Source organism: Carcharodon carcharias, chromosome 4 (assembly GCF_017639515.1).
Source record: "Carcharodon carcharias isolate sCarCar2 chromosome 4, sCarCar2.pri, whole genome shotgun sequence".
NCBI classification, from domain to species: domain Eukaryota; kingdom Metazoa; phylum Chordata; class Chondrichthyes; order Lamniformes; family Lamnidae; genus Carcharodon; species Carcharodon carcharias.
In genome coordinates this window covers 170,660,344-170,675,910 of record NC_054470.1, presented here as the reverse complement: position 1 = coordinate 170,675,910, position 15,567 = coordinate 170,660,344, and the positions used below count along the sequence as shown (strand labels likewise).

General features: G+C 46.2%; 1 protein-coding gene across 1 annotated transcript in view; it reads right to left on the bottom strand.

Moving 5' to 3' along the window:
• Window positions 1-15,567, bottom strand: part of LOC121276810 — an 89,449-nt gene that overhangs the window by 25,260 nt on the left and 48,622 nt on the right. The window contains exons 11-12 of the mRNA XM_041185354.1: window positions 12,862-13,001; window positions 3,372-3,491 (exon numbers count right to left, since the gene is read on the bottom strand). Of these exons, the coding sequence (XP_041041288.1) occupies window positions 3,372-3,491; window positions 12,862-13,001 (260 nt within the window). The remainder of the gene's footprint in view (window positions 1-3,371; window positions 3,492-12,861; window positions 13,002-15,567) is intronic.

Sequence of the window (15,567 nt, the reverse complement as noted above, 5' to 3'; positions counted from 1 at the left end):
AGCCACTCTTGCTTCTCATCAGATGCCTGAATTCCCAAGCCCTGGGAAACATGGGCACAGCCATTATATCTAAACTCATGCTAAAATCTGTGTCATGCAACCTCATTAACACCATTTAAATTGACTGACTGACCCACCTCTCAAGAGCTCACTCGCCACCCCTCCGCCCAACCCACCTTGGTCAAACAGAAAGCGGATGTGTTCAAGACTGGTTGGGGTTGAGTTTCAGGTTTTAATTATTTAACATCCTCCCTGTCCCTTTCTGGGGTTTAAAATTTCCAATGTTTATATGCAACAAGTAATTTGTATATTTAGAAATACTGAAGATTTTCTTGGCTGGAAACGTGCAGTCACAATAACAAGTAACTTAACTGGCTACTTACTAATGATCAGGCTGCTTATCTGACATCCAGTACTGGATGAGCAGAAATTTCCTCCAATTAAATATTGGGAAGACTGAAGCGATTGTTTTTTGTCACTGCTCCAAACTCCTTTCTCTAATTATCTTTCTCTCCTTTCTCTATCCATCTCCCTGCCAATGGTTTAAGATTAAGCCAGGCTGTTGAGATGAGTTTCTAAGCTCATATTTGGGCCATCATTAAGGCTGCCTATTTCCACCTCTGTAACATTGCTCGACATCACCCCTGCCTCAGCTCATCTGCTGCTGGAACCCTCCACCATGTCCTTGCTTCCTCTAGAATTGACTGTTCCAATGCACCCCTGACTGGTCTCCCACATTCTATCCTCCATAAAATTGAGGTCATCCAAAACTATGCTACCTGTGTCCTAACTCATAGCACGTCCCGGTCCCCTATCACCCCTGTGCTTGCTGATGTGTTTTGGCTCTCGGTCAAGCCACATCTTGATTTTAAAATTTGCGTCCTTGATTTCAAATCCCTCCATGGCCTTGCCCATCGCTATCTTTGTAATCTCCTTCAACCCCATAACCCTCTAAGGTATCTGCACTCCTCTAAGTCTGGCCTCTTACACATCTTGATTCAAATGGCTCCACCACTGGTAGCCATGTCTACAGTTGCCTATTTTCCAAGCTCTGGAACTCCCTCCTTTAAGATACTTCTTAAAACCTACCTCTTTGACTAAGCTTGGTCATCTGATCTAGTGTTTCCTTCTGCAGCACAGCTCTTACTTTGTTTTATAATGCTCCTGTGAAGTGCCCTTGGGATGTTTCAATACGTTAATGGCACGATATAAATGAAGGTTGTTGTTTTTACTGAGCGGCCTCTTAGGCCACCAAATTCTCCTCTTATCTCCCTTCCTTTGAACACAGTGACCCATGTTACATTATAGTTTCATGGTCATCCAACATTTTAGCTAAGAGACCATTCTTGATATGTGAGCCAGAGCAGTGAATATTGTACATCAGTGAGAGGTTGTCTAGCTTGTCTTGGCTAGGGAGTGGAGGGGCAGGATCAATGAATAGTGCTTCCTGGGATGAGAGGTTTGTTCTTTGATGAGAAGGTGAGTAAATTGTGGCCATCTTCTCTGGAGTTTAGGAGAATGTGAGGTGATCTCATTGAAACATATAACGTTCTGAAGGGGCTTAAAGATGCTGAGTGTTTTTACACCTGGCTGGGGAATTTAGAACACAGGGGCACAAGCCTCAAGATAAGGGATTGATCACTTAGGACTGAGATGAGGAGTAATTTCTTCACTCAAAACGTTTGGAATCTTTGGAATTCTCTATGGCAGAGGATTGTGGATGCTCCATCATTGAATATATTCGAGGCTGGAACAGACATGTATCAGAGACTTAGACAACCAACAGGAGACATTTCAAAGCACTGGAGAAAAAGCACCAGTGATACCTTCACAAGATCTTCCAAATCTGGTGGCAAGAAAAGAAACATCCTCTTCCAAGCCAACATGCCCAGCATCGAGCCGCTAATCACTGAAAACCAGCTCTGCTGGGCACAACATGTTATTGGGATGCTTAACACTAGACTTACAAAACAACTGCTATATTTGGAACTAGGTTGCAGCAAAAGATGCACAGGAGCACAGTGGAAACCCTTTAGGGATGTCCTGAAAGCAACCCTGAAGATGTCAAATATCCCCACTGACTCATGAGGAGACGCCGGCTTGTGACTGACTAAAATGGAGAAGGATCATTCACAAAGACACTGAACACATTGAGAGACCTCATGGGGAATGTGTAGAGGTGAAGTCCAGGCATCGGAGAGGGTGTACAAACCACTAAACATCTCATCTACCTAACCCTTCAAGCACCACCTGCCCAGCATGTGGTAGAGTCTGCAGATCGTGCATTGGACTATTATCAGCCATCTCAGAACTCATCAAACCAGCATGGAAGTCGTCCTCCATTCAGAGGGACTATTTAAGAAGAAGGGGATAGGTTTTTGATCTCCCAGGAAATCAAGGGATGTGGGGAGCAGGTGAGAAAGGGAAACTGAGGCAGAAGATCAGCCATAATTGTATTAAATGGCAGAGCAGGCTTAAAGAGCCAAATGGTCTCCTCCTACAGCTTCTTATGTTCTTATGACGACCCTGGAGGTTATCACAGTTGAGCTTGCTTATGTCCTCTCCAGACTTGCTTCTCTTCCAGCACAGGCACTAGTTAGTCATCAGGCGTGTAAACCATTGTTTTTTTCATTCTTTGTTAGCCTGCTGGCACAGAGGCCAATTGTGATGTGTCTGCCACCAGCTCAGATCCACGTAACAAATGTTGGACATTCTTGCTTTGTAAAGCTCAAACCCATCTCACACTGTCCATTCCCTCGCTGAACTATACTGCACCGCTTTTGTCCTGAGGTTGAATTCCACATGCCATTGTATGAGGAGCCAGAGGAAATACAACAAAAGTTTATCAGTATAAGAGCAAAGCACATTCTGAAACAAAACAAATTTTTATAGGGTTCAATTAAATCAGCGGCAACTCACCAAGGCTCCTCCGACAGCACCTTCCAAACCCGTGACCTCTACCACCTAGAAGGACAAGTGCAAGGGAACGCCACCACCTTCAAGTACCCCACAAAGTCACACACCAACCTAATTGGAACTATATCACCGTTCCTTTGCTGCCACTGGGTCAAAATCCTGGAACTCCCTTCCTAACAACACTGTGGGTGTACCTACACCAAATGGACTGCAGCGGTTCAAGGAGGCAGCTCACCACCACCTTCTCAAGGGCAACTAGGGATGGCCTAGCCAGTGACACTCACATCACGTGAACAAATAAATTTTAAAAAACATGCTCTAATTACTGAATTATTTTATTTAACTCTCATAAACTTATCTTAACACCATAAAAGGAATTGGCTCTAATGTAAAACGTTCCTCATTATGAAGTTCTTAGTCACCGATATGTTCTGTGAACTTTGTGTAAGACTCACAGTGTCTGGCAATGCTGTACATGTTCTAGCACCTCCTCCTTAACCCAACTCTTCGTTGTAGAGTTATAGCACCTACTTCTTCTTTCTGACACTCTCTTAGTATTCTGTGCGTCGACATTCCTTTGGAAAAAACAACTTCAATGTTGAGGCAAAATTGTCTTCTACCAAAGCCCAGGAAAAATTACACATTTAATTATTCAAAACTACGTCTTCTTGCCACAGATAAAACGAGACCTTATTTTAACATCTATTTAATGATAAATAGATGCAGCAAAAACACAATTTTATTTAGAATAACATGTAAATAAATTATTTACTTACTCTTTCATGGGATGTGGGGGTCACTGACAAGATCAGCATTTGTTGCCCATTCCTAATTGCCCTTAAAATGAATGGCTTGCTGGGCCGTTGCAGAGGGCAGTTAAGAGTCAACCACATTAACTGTGGATTTGGAGTCACATGCAGGTGAACCAGATGGGCTTTTAGAACAATCGATGATAGTTTGATGCATCACCATTACTGAGACTAGCTTTATACTCCAGATTAATTCAACTGAGTTTAAATTCTATCGGCTGTCGTGCTGGGATTTGAGCCTGTATCTCCAGAACATTAGCCTGGGCTTCTGAATTGCTAAGTCAGTGATATTACCACTATGTCAGCATCACCTCCTAGTTGCACTTGATCATAAAATTAATTCAGTGTAGAAAGAGTTACGAGCTGACTTTAATTTGAGGTGGGAATTGGGAGTGTGGGGCCCGAAGTGTGCTGACCTGTCCAACTACCTGGAGCGTGTGGGCCTGGAGAAAAGGAACCTTTAATAAGGGACCTTGATGCACACACCTGGACCTGGGCGCTTGCTGCAGCCAGCTTTTGCTAGCAGACCAGAGGTCATGGTGTTCGTAGTCAGGGCAACTGGCATTGGAACATGACACTGTCAATGAAATTAGGTCCTCGGTTTTTCTGGGGCACACAGCATTCTCCTGCCTGAATTGAGGTTAGGAAAAATGTTGTGGGGGCGGGGTGGGTAGGTACATGAATGTGGCCATCTTACACTTTTTCCCAGGTGAGGGTGCTTTAAAGTTGATTCATTAAATTTCCAAAACAGTATCCATGTTTCACTTGTATAACTCATACAACATTACCTTGCGCTTTTATATATGAGGATTCAATCATTGAAACATTAACTATTAAGGAGAAAGGAAAAGCTCTGCATTCACTGTTCCGCAACCCCCACCTACACCCACTGTTTTCAACTCCCCACTGCACCCCCTCCCCAATTTTGCTAATGTCGCACAACTTCCAGCATGTATTTTTTAATTGTAAATGTTGTGCTTTTGAAGGTGAACAACTGGAAATCAGGAAAATTCAGGTTGCCTCTTCATTTCCAACCAGTGACCAAAATAAGTCTTCAAGACCTGGTATAACCCAGTATGTGAATCTGTCCATAGAGCAAGGTTATTTTCTTCATTCGTTCATGCAAGATGGGAGTCACTGGCTAGGCGAGGATTTATTGCCCATCCCTAATCGCCCATGAGAACTGATTGGCTTGCTAGGCCATTTCAGAGGCATTTGAGAGTCAACCACATTGCTGTGGGTCTGGAGTCACAGGTAGGCCAGACCAATAAGGGACGGCAGATTTTCTTTCCTAAAGGACATTAGTGAATCAGATGGGTTTTTAAAACAATCGTCAATGGTTTCATGATATCGTTAGATTTTTCATTCCAGGTTCTTTATTGAATGTCAAATTTCATCATCTGCCATGGTGGGATTTGAACCTGGGTCCCTAGACATTACCCTGGGTCTCTGGATTACTAGTTCAGCGAAAGCCTCAACAATTTGTCAACAGGAATTAGCTCTGACAACGTAAGAGTTTTTCTGAGCTTTTGGATCACAAACATGACCTGAAAAATCTAAGCCTGTATTAGATATAGATTAACTGTAAGATATAGACTTGCAGCAAAAGTTAAAAATCTTTGGGCGGAATCATGCCAGATTTGCACTAAGTGCGGTAACAGGCGGGTAAACGATGCTTTACCCACTGGCTGCGATGGCAGGTTTTTATCCCATATCATCTCAAACCCGCTGCATTACTTATGCATTCCTGGAAAACACACCGTTTCCATGGCAGGTGGGCTCTCATTCGCCCGCCATGCCATCACCTCAGGCCCTCATCACACCGGGCATTCATCTGGGTTTAAAGCCCAGCTGCGTGCACACATTCTCACTGCTTCCAGCCGACGACTGTTGCAAGGAAGATGTCCATGAAAAGCAAAAAGACTGTGGCCCTCAGGTTCAGCGATGTGTCACTGGAACACATTTTGGATGCCATGGAGGCCTCCTGCAATGTCCCCCACCCCACTCTGGCTGCAGGATGGGCAGTGGCGTGACCAACCAGGCTTGGGAGGCTGTGGCGGTGGTAGTCAGCGCCAACACACTTCAAAAGAGGACAGTTATCGAGTGCCGCAAGAGGATGAATGATCTCCGTTCTGCCAGGGTAAGTCACCCTTCTCACACTCTCAACTCACACACTCACCAACCCATCACACATCCACAGGGCCCTCACTCACTGCCAGTTCAAGGGACATCACCATTCACTCTTTCACACTCACCCTCAATGTCCTTGTCCTGTCCATGGGACCACTCACCACCCACACATGCCAGGCATATTTATCATCTGGCCTGGCAGGTGTCCTGCTTGCACTCTCTCCATCTCTATTCATGCAGGGCAAGCTGGCACACAACAACAGGGAGAGGTCGCAGACCGGTGGAAGAATGCCTGAAATCAAGGTCCTCATCAACTTTGAAAACACAGCCATTTAGCTGGTCGGCAATGACCGGGACCGGTCCTGTGCTGACGGTGAGGTCGGAGCTGTTCTACCGAGGGAGGGTCCAGCGGTGCAACATACATCAGACAACCATGCCATGAGTGATGTGCCCTGTTTCACAGGCCACTGCCATGCACTAATTATCTCTCATTGCTTTCACAGGCACAACTGGGAAACAGCCTCCGAACAAGTCCCAAAGAAGCCTCTGAAGAGGAATCTGAAGGCTTCCCACTTGTAGTCCTGTCACAGCGCTCACCTATACCCTCCACCAGCACAGAGGCATACACCTCGGAGGGACCTAGCTTTAGAGTAGCCTCAGGATCACAATCTGGTGAGCACATCACAGCAGGCGAAGGCAGGGACTTCCCAGGTGTCCTGCTTTCGGACAGCTACTGGAGGCCAGAAATTTGCTGAGCCCGCGTCAGATGATGAGTGCCTGGACTCGGTCATGTCACAGTTGCTGCAAAGGCAAGCTCGGGAACATCAGGAAGGGATGGCCGCTGCACTCCTCAGATTGCGAGGCGCAATGGAGGAGTCCGTCCGCCTTCAGTCTGAGGTGATAGCGCTGGCATGACAACGCACTGAGGTTAATACTGGTAGGATGGCGGCCGCCATGGAGACCTTAGTCCAAGATGTCACTCCTGCACTGCTGAGCGGGCTCAACTCCATCGCTGATGCCATAGTTGACCTCCAACAGTGTGTACATGAGAGGGGTGTGTGGCAGCTTGATCTCACTTCAGCTACTGCTTCTCTTGAAGGAGTCAGTCAAGGTCCCTCGGACACCCATAGGGAGGGAGATCAGCAGGCGCACGCTCCGGGGCCATCCATCCAGGTGACTCTGGGAGTGTCTGGCCCATCCGAATCCCCTCTTCTTGTGACCTCAACAGCTCCAGCTCCACAGGCCGCGGAGGGTGCCACTGCCAGACAGGACCCCGAAAGCAGACCAGGTCTCAGCTCTACAGAGGATGCCTGCCAAGGTCATCACAGACAGAGCATAGCAGCTAGCAGGCTGCCTCCAGCTCCACTGTGGATGTCCTGGGATCACCAAGGCGTAACGGCAGGGTTAGGAAGGTTAAGAAGAATTAGTTGCACAGCCTGGGCATATGGGTGTTAATCACTTGTACATAATGTTCACTATTGTAAATAAACTCCAAAGAATGTCTCCCCGTCTATGGCTCCTTGTTCTGATGAGCAGTGCTTGTGTCACTCAAATGTGAAACCTTCTTGCACAAGATAAAGGCAGGTGTCTCAGTCCAGGGCCTCTTCCTTGTGCTCTGTGAAGCCTTCAGACCAAAATGATGGTCCAACCTCACATCCCCCGGACACATCACTGATGCCTGTACCTCACCGGTGCTCATCATTGCTGCCAGAATATAGTTGGCAGGCGCCACAGAGTTCCATCATTCTCTCTGTGAGCTCTCAGCACCTTTAAGATGGGGCTGGCCCCCATCTCTTTAGCATCTGTGACCAGTGACGCTGTGCTCCTGAGGGGTTCAGGTGCTGAAGGCGGACAAAGAATCAGATGCTTCTAAAGCTTCATGGCTGCGTCTCTATGATATGACCCTGATCACAGAGTTCAAGCAAGCTGCCCTCAGCCAAACAGGAGTCAGACATCCTCAGAGGCTATGTGAAGATATATGGAGTGTCCTCACCGCATGTCATCATCATCCTCCTCCAATTGAGCGACTATTAAAGCCTCCACTGTGCTCTCCATGACAGGAGCATTCTCACAGAGGGTATGTGCGCTGCCATTAGCCAGACTGGAGTCAAATATTCACAGATACAATGTGAGGGTCTATGGGCTACCCTCACTGCATGTCGTCATCATCCTCCACAAATCTAGCAGCTATGAGGGCCTCCTGAGCGCGCCTGCCTTGTCTAGCCAGTGCAAGGGCCTAATCGTGGCCTTTGAGGACCTCCTCACCTTCATCCAGGGAGACCTCCAGCTGCTTCATCTCCTCCTCAGCCAGCTCCTCTCACCATTGCAGTGCCAGGTTGCAAAGGGTGCAGCAGGTAATGACAATGTGTGACACCCTCCGTGAACTGTATTGCACAGCTCCACCGAACCAGTCCAGGCACCGGAATCTCATCTTCAGCATCCCGATGGTCTGCTCCACCAAGTTGAGAGCTGCAGCATGATCCTAGTTATAGCGTCACTCTGTTGCAGTCTGAGGCCGCTGCACAGGTGTCATCAGCCACAGCCTCTGTGGGTAGCCATTGTCCCCGAAAGCCATCCCTGCAGCTTCTGTGGGCCCTGGAATATGTCAGGGATGTGTAACTGACTGAGAAACCTAGGAGTTGTGCACATTCCCTGGAAACTGTGCACAGACCTGCAGGATACGTTTGTGGTGGTAGCACACCAGCTGCACATTCAGCAAATGAAAGACCTTGTGGTTGTTCTAGTTGACTGTGTGTTCAGTCGATGGCATCCTGCACCTGTGGGAAACCCGAGATCCGGGCAACTGCAATCATTCTTGAATGCTGGCTGCCCTGCTCCTGTTCAAAATGCACAAAGTTGTGTGCCCTCATGAAGATGGCATCCATGACTTCTTGGATGCATTTTTGGGTGGAGGCTTGTGGCATCCCACAGAGATCACCTGTGGAACCCTGAAAGGAACCATAGGCATAGAGATTGAGCGCCATGGTCACTTTCACGGCCACTTGCAGTAGATGTCCTCCATGTCCCTGTGGCGCCAAATCCCGCAGCAGCTGGTAGATGTTACCAACCAGTTCCCTAGACATGCACATTCTTTGGCAATACTGGTTCTCAGTCATCTGCAAGAATGAAAGGCAACCTTGGGTGTCATCAAGCACTGACCAGTGACGGCTCGCTGTGGCTCTTTGTTGGCGTGTGCGGGAGCCGCAGCCACTCCTTCTTCTTGAGGGTGCTGCTCCTCCTTCTGCTCAGCCAGGTGCCTCAGTTGCTCTCTCTCCTCCTTCATCTTTGCTCTCTGTAGGTCATTAGGCATCCAGCTGGTTCACCAGGCCCCATGATCCTGATGTACTCCCCCTGCAGGATGAGATACGTGGTTAGCATGGGTGTTCTAATAATCTCTCTTGGTTAAGCGTGAAGGCCCCTTAATGCATTCCAGCCATTACTTGGATGCCAAAGATTAATGTGCTGCATGGCTGCTGGGCACCCCACCCACCTCCGCCCCACTCCACCCAACCGATTGGCGGCAGCTTTGCCCATTGGACTGCATGCTGTGCACTCAGCTCAGGTGCAGGCATTCTCCTAAACCGCACTGCAAGGCTGCACTGCTAGCTTGAACAATGGGGGAGACTGATCCAAACCGGGATGATGACATTGTAGGGGGCTGTGAGGAACTCCACCAGTTCCTACTCCATGGGCAGTTTTAGTAAGGAGATTGTATAACGTGCGCAGTCATCCAACTGTTCGGCAGTCCACTAAAATACCCATGAATTTGCAGTCTGTGCTCGAGGGGTGTAAAGCTCTGGAACACGTAGTGGTACTTTGATGCCTCTGCGTTGCTTGAGTGGGCAGATATACTAGAGGCCCAACTCCAATCATATCACAACAGCTGAGCCTGAACTATCTCAGTTGCAGAGCAATGGTCACATTATACAGGTTTCCCCAATGCGTGGCCGTTTCCCTTGCCCACCCTACCCCCCCCACCCTGAATGCTTGTGCGCTATATTCAACCACGGGGCTGCGCTTGCCCCCTCACCACCACCATCCCCCCTCCCCGACAAGTCACCTCAACCGCAGGGCTGCCCTTGCCCAGCCCCCCAATTTCAAGTTACTTCAACCTCAGAGCTACCCTTGCACCCCGCCCCCTACTAAGACACCACAACCGCAGGGCTGCCCTTGCCCCTGTCTCCCAACACGCCTCAAGCTTGAAGTCCAACAAGCTACCCTGGTGAGTGCTGTGCAACGTTACTGTGTACTCACTTCCGAGTTCCCCTCAAAGTGCAGCCTGCCAAGTGCACGCCTTTAATATGTTGTTGTGAAGCATGTCAGTGTGCTTTCCCGCCGACATGGGAAGACTATCCAGTGGGTGGGCGGGGGGACACGATTCTGGCGGGCTGGCCTGATAATGATATGCTGATGTATTACAGTGAGGTTCCTGACGTCCGATGGCAGGAAAGGTGGCCTGCCGTTGGTGGGCTGAGCAGACGATTGCGAACTGTTTTCACGCTGTCGTGAAAATGATTGCGCCATATTGTCCGTTCACACTACTGAATGCGCCGGATGTCGGCGGGCATGGAAAATGCCGGCCTTTGTTTTGTAGATGTATTTCTTATTTCACTAATGTGCAGAGGAAATCTTCCCACGTTGACCTCCAGTGCTTTTGATGGGATTTCTTTTCTACTTGACATTAATCTCATTTGAGAAAAATTTGAGAAACAGATGAAATATATTTTTCTGTTATCTATAAAAGTTGATCGCCTCATTAAAACCTATGTCTTCATTCCAGATTTTCTAGTCTCCATCGGTTCTTAAGGGTCCCTTATTAAAACCCAAGAGAAACAAACTAATGTATGTACAAGTTCAACTTTTCTTTGAGCCAGTCAAACAACCCAACATGTAAACCCACAGAAGACAGAATAAATTGGTTTTAAGATGATGACTTCCAACTCCTACTAAAGAGAGTCTATAAAAAAGCTTCAACCACGAACATTGACTTTTTACTTTAACTTGGTGAATCATCGGCCCTGTTCTTAACATTTGCACTTCGTAAAGAGGTCTCACCATAGCAATCGTTACTTGGTTACTGTCAGAAAAATTGTCACTTGCCTTCAATCTATGTAATTACTTCAGCATTTGAAATGTAACCTAGAATTGCGTACGTCTGACTAGAGAGCAAACCTTGCATGACTAAATCTGGACCTCCAATGAAACACGATTACAGTTTGTTTGTACAAATAGCAATTTTGTACTTATTAGTGGGATTGATGCCAATGTAGGAGAATTGAATGCTTCTTCCATTTTGTACACTAACTCTCACTTTGCGTTTGAAACCTGGCACATACAATTGATCTCTTGTGGGGGGATTTTCCCTGCAGGTTTCAGTATCCCGACATCAGGGTCAAATGGGGGTCAGACGCCTAAATTGTGTGGGAAACATTCACTCAGCTATGATTTTCCCCGAATTGGCAAATTAATGGCCAGAGGGTGGGCTCAGCGTCCAATTAAGGACAGTGATCGAGTAGGCACTCAAAATGGAGGGCCAGTTCTAGGCTGCCTTTTCAGGTAAGTAAGAGTGAGGAGACCCTCGAGGCGAAGAGAAGGCAGGCAGGTGGGGAGGGCCTCAAAGCCTGCCTGGACTGCTGCCCCTTCCCTAGTCTGCCGCTGACAAGCCACTTCCTGGCAGATACATTATCCCCTAATGCCTCTGCAGACACCCGGAAGCCAACTGGAAAATTCCATCAGCTTCTGACAACAGGCCTTAGTATATCTTTAATAAAGAGGTAAGTTGGTGATTTAAAAATGAAATTATTTTGTTGTATATATTTATCCTATTTAATGGCATTCTAGTTACTGAATTGTAACAAATTAAGGAGGTTAGTAAATATGAGAAGTATAAATTTGCTTTTTTAAGGGCAGTTTAAGATATGGGCCAGAATTTATCGCTCAGCGTGCGGGCCTGCGCCCGACATCTTCAAGTGTAAGATGACATCGGGCAAGTGTCCCGTGTCATTGCGCACTCAGGCGATATTTCAGTCGGCGGGCACGTGCGGGAGTCAGCAGCACGCCCGCCGACAATTAACAGGCCTATTAAGGCCATTAAAGTAACAGTGAAATGCAATTTTGTGCTGCCTGTCCAACCTGATGGTTGGCGGGCAGGCAAATCGGCCAGGCGGCCTTTGGATTTTTTATGAAACCACATCCATGGGCGGGATGAGGTTTCCAACAGGAGTTAAAAATAAAATAAAAATGATTAAATCTCATTTGTAACATGTCCCTCATGTTTACCTTATTTTTTAAATCTTTATTTGTAATGTTATAAATCTTCAGCTCCCTGAGGCAGCTCTGTGCCTTCAGAGAGCTCTCAGTGCGTGCACCCCTGTGCATGCGCAAACTCCTGCTCTCGTCCTCCTCCCGCCCCCACCCTGGCAGCACTGAGCGCTGCAGCGTGTGATTCACGCTGACTGGCCGCTAATTGGCTAGCCAGCGTGAAATCGCGGTCAGGGCCCGATTGCGGGCAGCAGTCAGTTTCGCGTCCACTCCTGCTCATGGATTCTCACATGTTTTATAATGGTAATAAGTCTCTGAGAGAGCAGAGGAAGCAGAAAGTGGGTTAATGTTGCTGTGGTCATAAAGAAAGAATTACATACGTGGAATTAAAAAGTACTTTGAGCACAGAAAAAGCCATTTGGCCTAGCAGGTCTTTGCTGGTGTTTATGCCCCACATATGCTTCTTCACACATGTCTGCATCGAACCCTATCAGCATATCCTTCTATTCCTTCCTCCCTCATGTCCTTATTTAGTTTTCCCTTAGAATTAATTTTAGATGCAGCCTTGAAGTTTCACACATCCACTTAAGCAATAACCTACACACTTAACATTCAGGAAAAGGAATGGAACCTTAGAAAATATGAGCAGGAGCTCTGCCTGCTCAAGGAATGTTGCTGTTCCTCATAGAGCATTTTAATTTCTGCTTTAATTTCTGCTTTGGCAGAGTGATTCGGAAGCACTGACCTGTTAAAGTGGGTGGCGAAAGTTCTGTGGAAGTCAGTACAGAGGTGCTCTATGTAGAATGAGTGAGACCTGTTAAGCTGTGGATTGATTCCATCTCGTCCCCAGCTGACCTTGTACTCATAAATATTGGTGTGGCGAAGCTGTGGAGCAATAACATTTATTATTACCTTCTAGTCCAGATATATCAGGCAGAAAAATTGTTAGGTCATTATGGAAATAAATTAACAAAGAGCTACCTTAATCTAAAGAAGTAAAAGTAGCTGTAAACTAAGAATGAACTTCCAGGAGGAGGAACAGAGGAAGGGACAAAAGGAAAGGAATTTCCTCTGGGTACTGAAATATAAAATTGGGAGAGGTAGCAATGTAGTGGTAATGTCTCAAAGGCTCAAGCTATATCTGGGGTTATGTGTTCAAATCCCACCACCGTGGAATTTAAATTCAATTAATAAAATTTGTAATTGAAAACTAATCTCAGTATTAGTGATCATGAGATTAAAATCAATTTGTAGAAACCCATCTGGTTCACTAATGTCATTAAGGAAAGAAAATCTGCAATCCTTACCTGCTCTGGCCTAAATCTGACTCCAGACCCACAGCAATGTGGTTGACTCTTAACTGCCCTCTGAAATGGTCTAGCAAGTCACTCAGTTCAAGGCAGTTAGGGATGGGCAACAAGTGCTGGCCTTACCAGTGATGCCCACATCCCATGAAAGAATAGTTTAAATGTGCACTTGTTATTGATAAATCATAGGTCATGATACATGTGCTAATTGTTGGTTAAGCTGTAGTAATTTTGTATATTAGTTTTAGAGGCACAAACGTTATCCCCCATCTCTTCAAATTGCTCCTGAGAGCAAACTGGTGATAATTGTTGAAATGCTGACCTGGTGCCCTTTCACAACCTCAGGACAACCCAGAGCACTTTACAGCCAATATAATATTCTTAAAGTGTAGCCACTGTTGCAATGTAAGAAATGTGGCAGCCAATTTGTGCACAGCAAGATCCCACAATCAGTGATGTGATAATTTCAAGATAATCTGCTTTTATAATGTTGGTTGAGAGATAAATGTTGGCCAGGACACTCACTGAGGAGAACTCCTACGATCTTCAAACAGCGCCACGGGATCTGTTATGCCCAGCAGAGTGGGCACAAGGGGCCTCAGTTTAATTTCTCATCTGAAAGGTGGCACCTCTGGCTTTGCAGCGCTCTCAGTACTGTGCTAAAGTGTTGGTAAAGCTTTTGTGCTCATGTTTATAGTGCAAGGCTTGAATGCACAACTTAGAGGCGAGACTGCTACTATTGAGCCACAGGCTGAAACCTTGCTTAGTAAAAATTGGAGGATGTCCTCTTCAATTCTTAAAGCTTGACTTAAGCATAAAAGCACTGTAAATGCCTGTTCCGAACTGGAGTTCCAGCACAAAGAATGCAATGGAGCATGAAGTCACCTTAAATGGGCAAAACCAGTATGTGGGGCAGCAGAGATAAATGGATGAAGTGACAAGGAAAATGCAGTAAACCTTAAGCTATTCTGATGGGCATGACTCTACATGTTGCAACACCCTAGCATACGTTTTATCATTAGTGCTACAGTCACCAGCGTTGTTGCTATGATATAGCATATCCGTATTTGGGAAGGCAAAGCTATCAGTAATGCATACAATTTGATTAAAACATGAATTTTATACAACGATTATAATCCAGGCTGATGCTTCAGTGCAGGAGCAGTGGGGCACAGTTTTCTGCAGGCCTCGATGGAGCAAGCCTGCTGTCCTGGGCCCACCAACATGAAGACTAAGTATTCCCTGCGCCATCTTTTGAACAGCCTGCATGGTTCCTTTAAGGAATGCTGGTGAGGACAGTGAATGCCTGTGTCACATGCAGAACCTGAATTTTGCAAACAGGTTTGGGATCCTGATTTTCATATTTAAACTTCAGAGGGAGAGAAAACGTCCTTCCTGCCAGCAATTATAAACAGCCAGCTACCCAGAAAAAGGAGATGGTGACCAGTTGAATTCCCACTCCCCCACTACCATCTCCACCACAAACACACACGCACACACATACACAATTATGTCTGCGTTCCTTTAAGAGCTTATTATGTCATTCCAACTTTCTTGAAACAAATTCAAACTCTTTCAATTACTTTGCTACAATTTATTTATCAAGGGGCCGATTTCTAAATCAGCCTGAGTACAAAAGTCATTAGTTGGTTGATTTGAATGGAATAAAGCTTATTTAAAATTTGGCAAGCACAGTATTGGCAAAGGAACACTACAGCTCCTAATCCCACCATGAATTATGAATAGCTGGAATGAATATAGCCTATTGTGCAGGTGTAGAATGGCATATCCAATTTAGCTAAAGTGTTCATATAATTCAGTTAGATATAAATTATATTGTGTAGCACATTGTTTCCATAGCCAAATAGGTGCAACTTGTTTCCTTCTAACACAGTTATTCCTCGTTTCCAATGCTAAATATATCAGGTGACATGTTGCTGAGCTATATGGACCCACCTGTGCTGTTGGTTGATCACACCCAGGGGTATTGTAACTTATCTCACAGTCCCCAGGTTAGAAAGAGGGGAAAATTTGGGCGAGACCTTTGGTCCTGATCACTGTCCAGGGTTTTGGTGGAATTGAACTGAGGTGTGGCTTTCTGTGACCAAATCAACTCCAATCCATTTTCCTGGGATGGGGCTCAT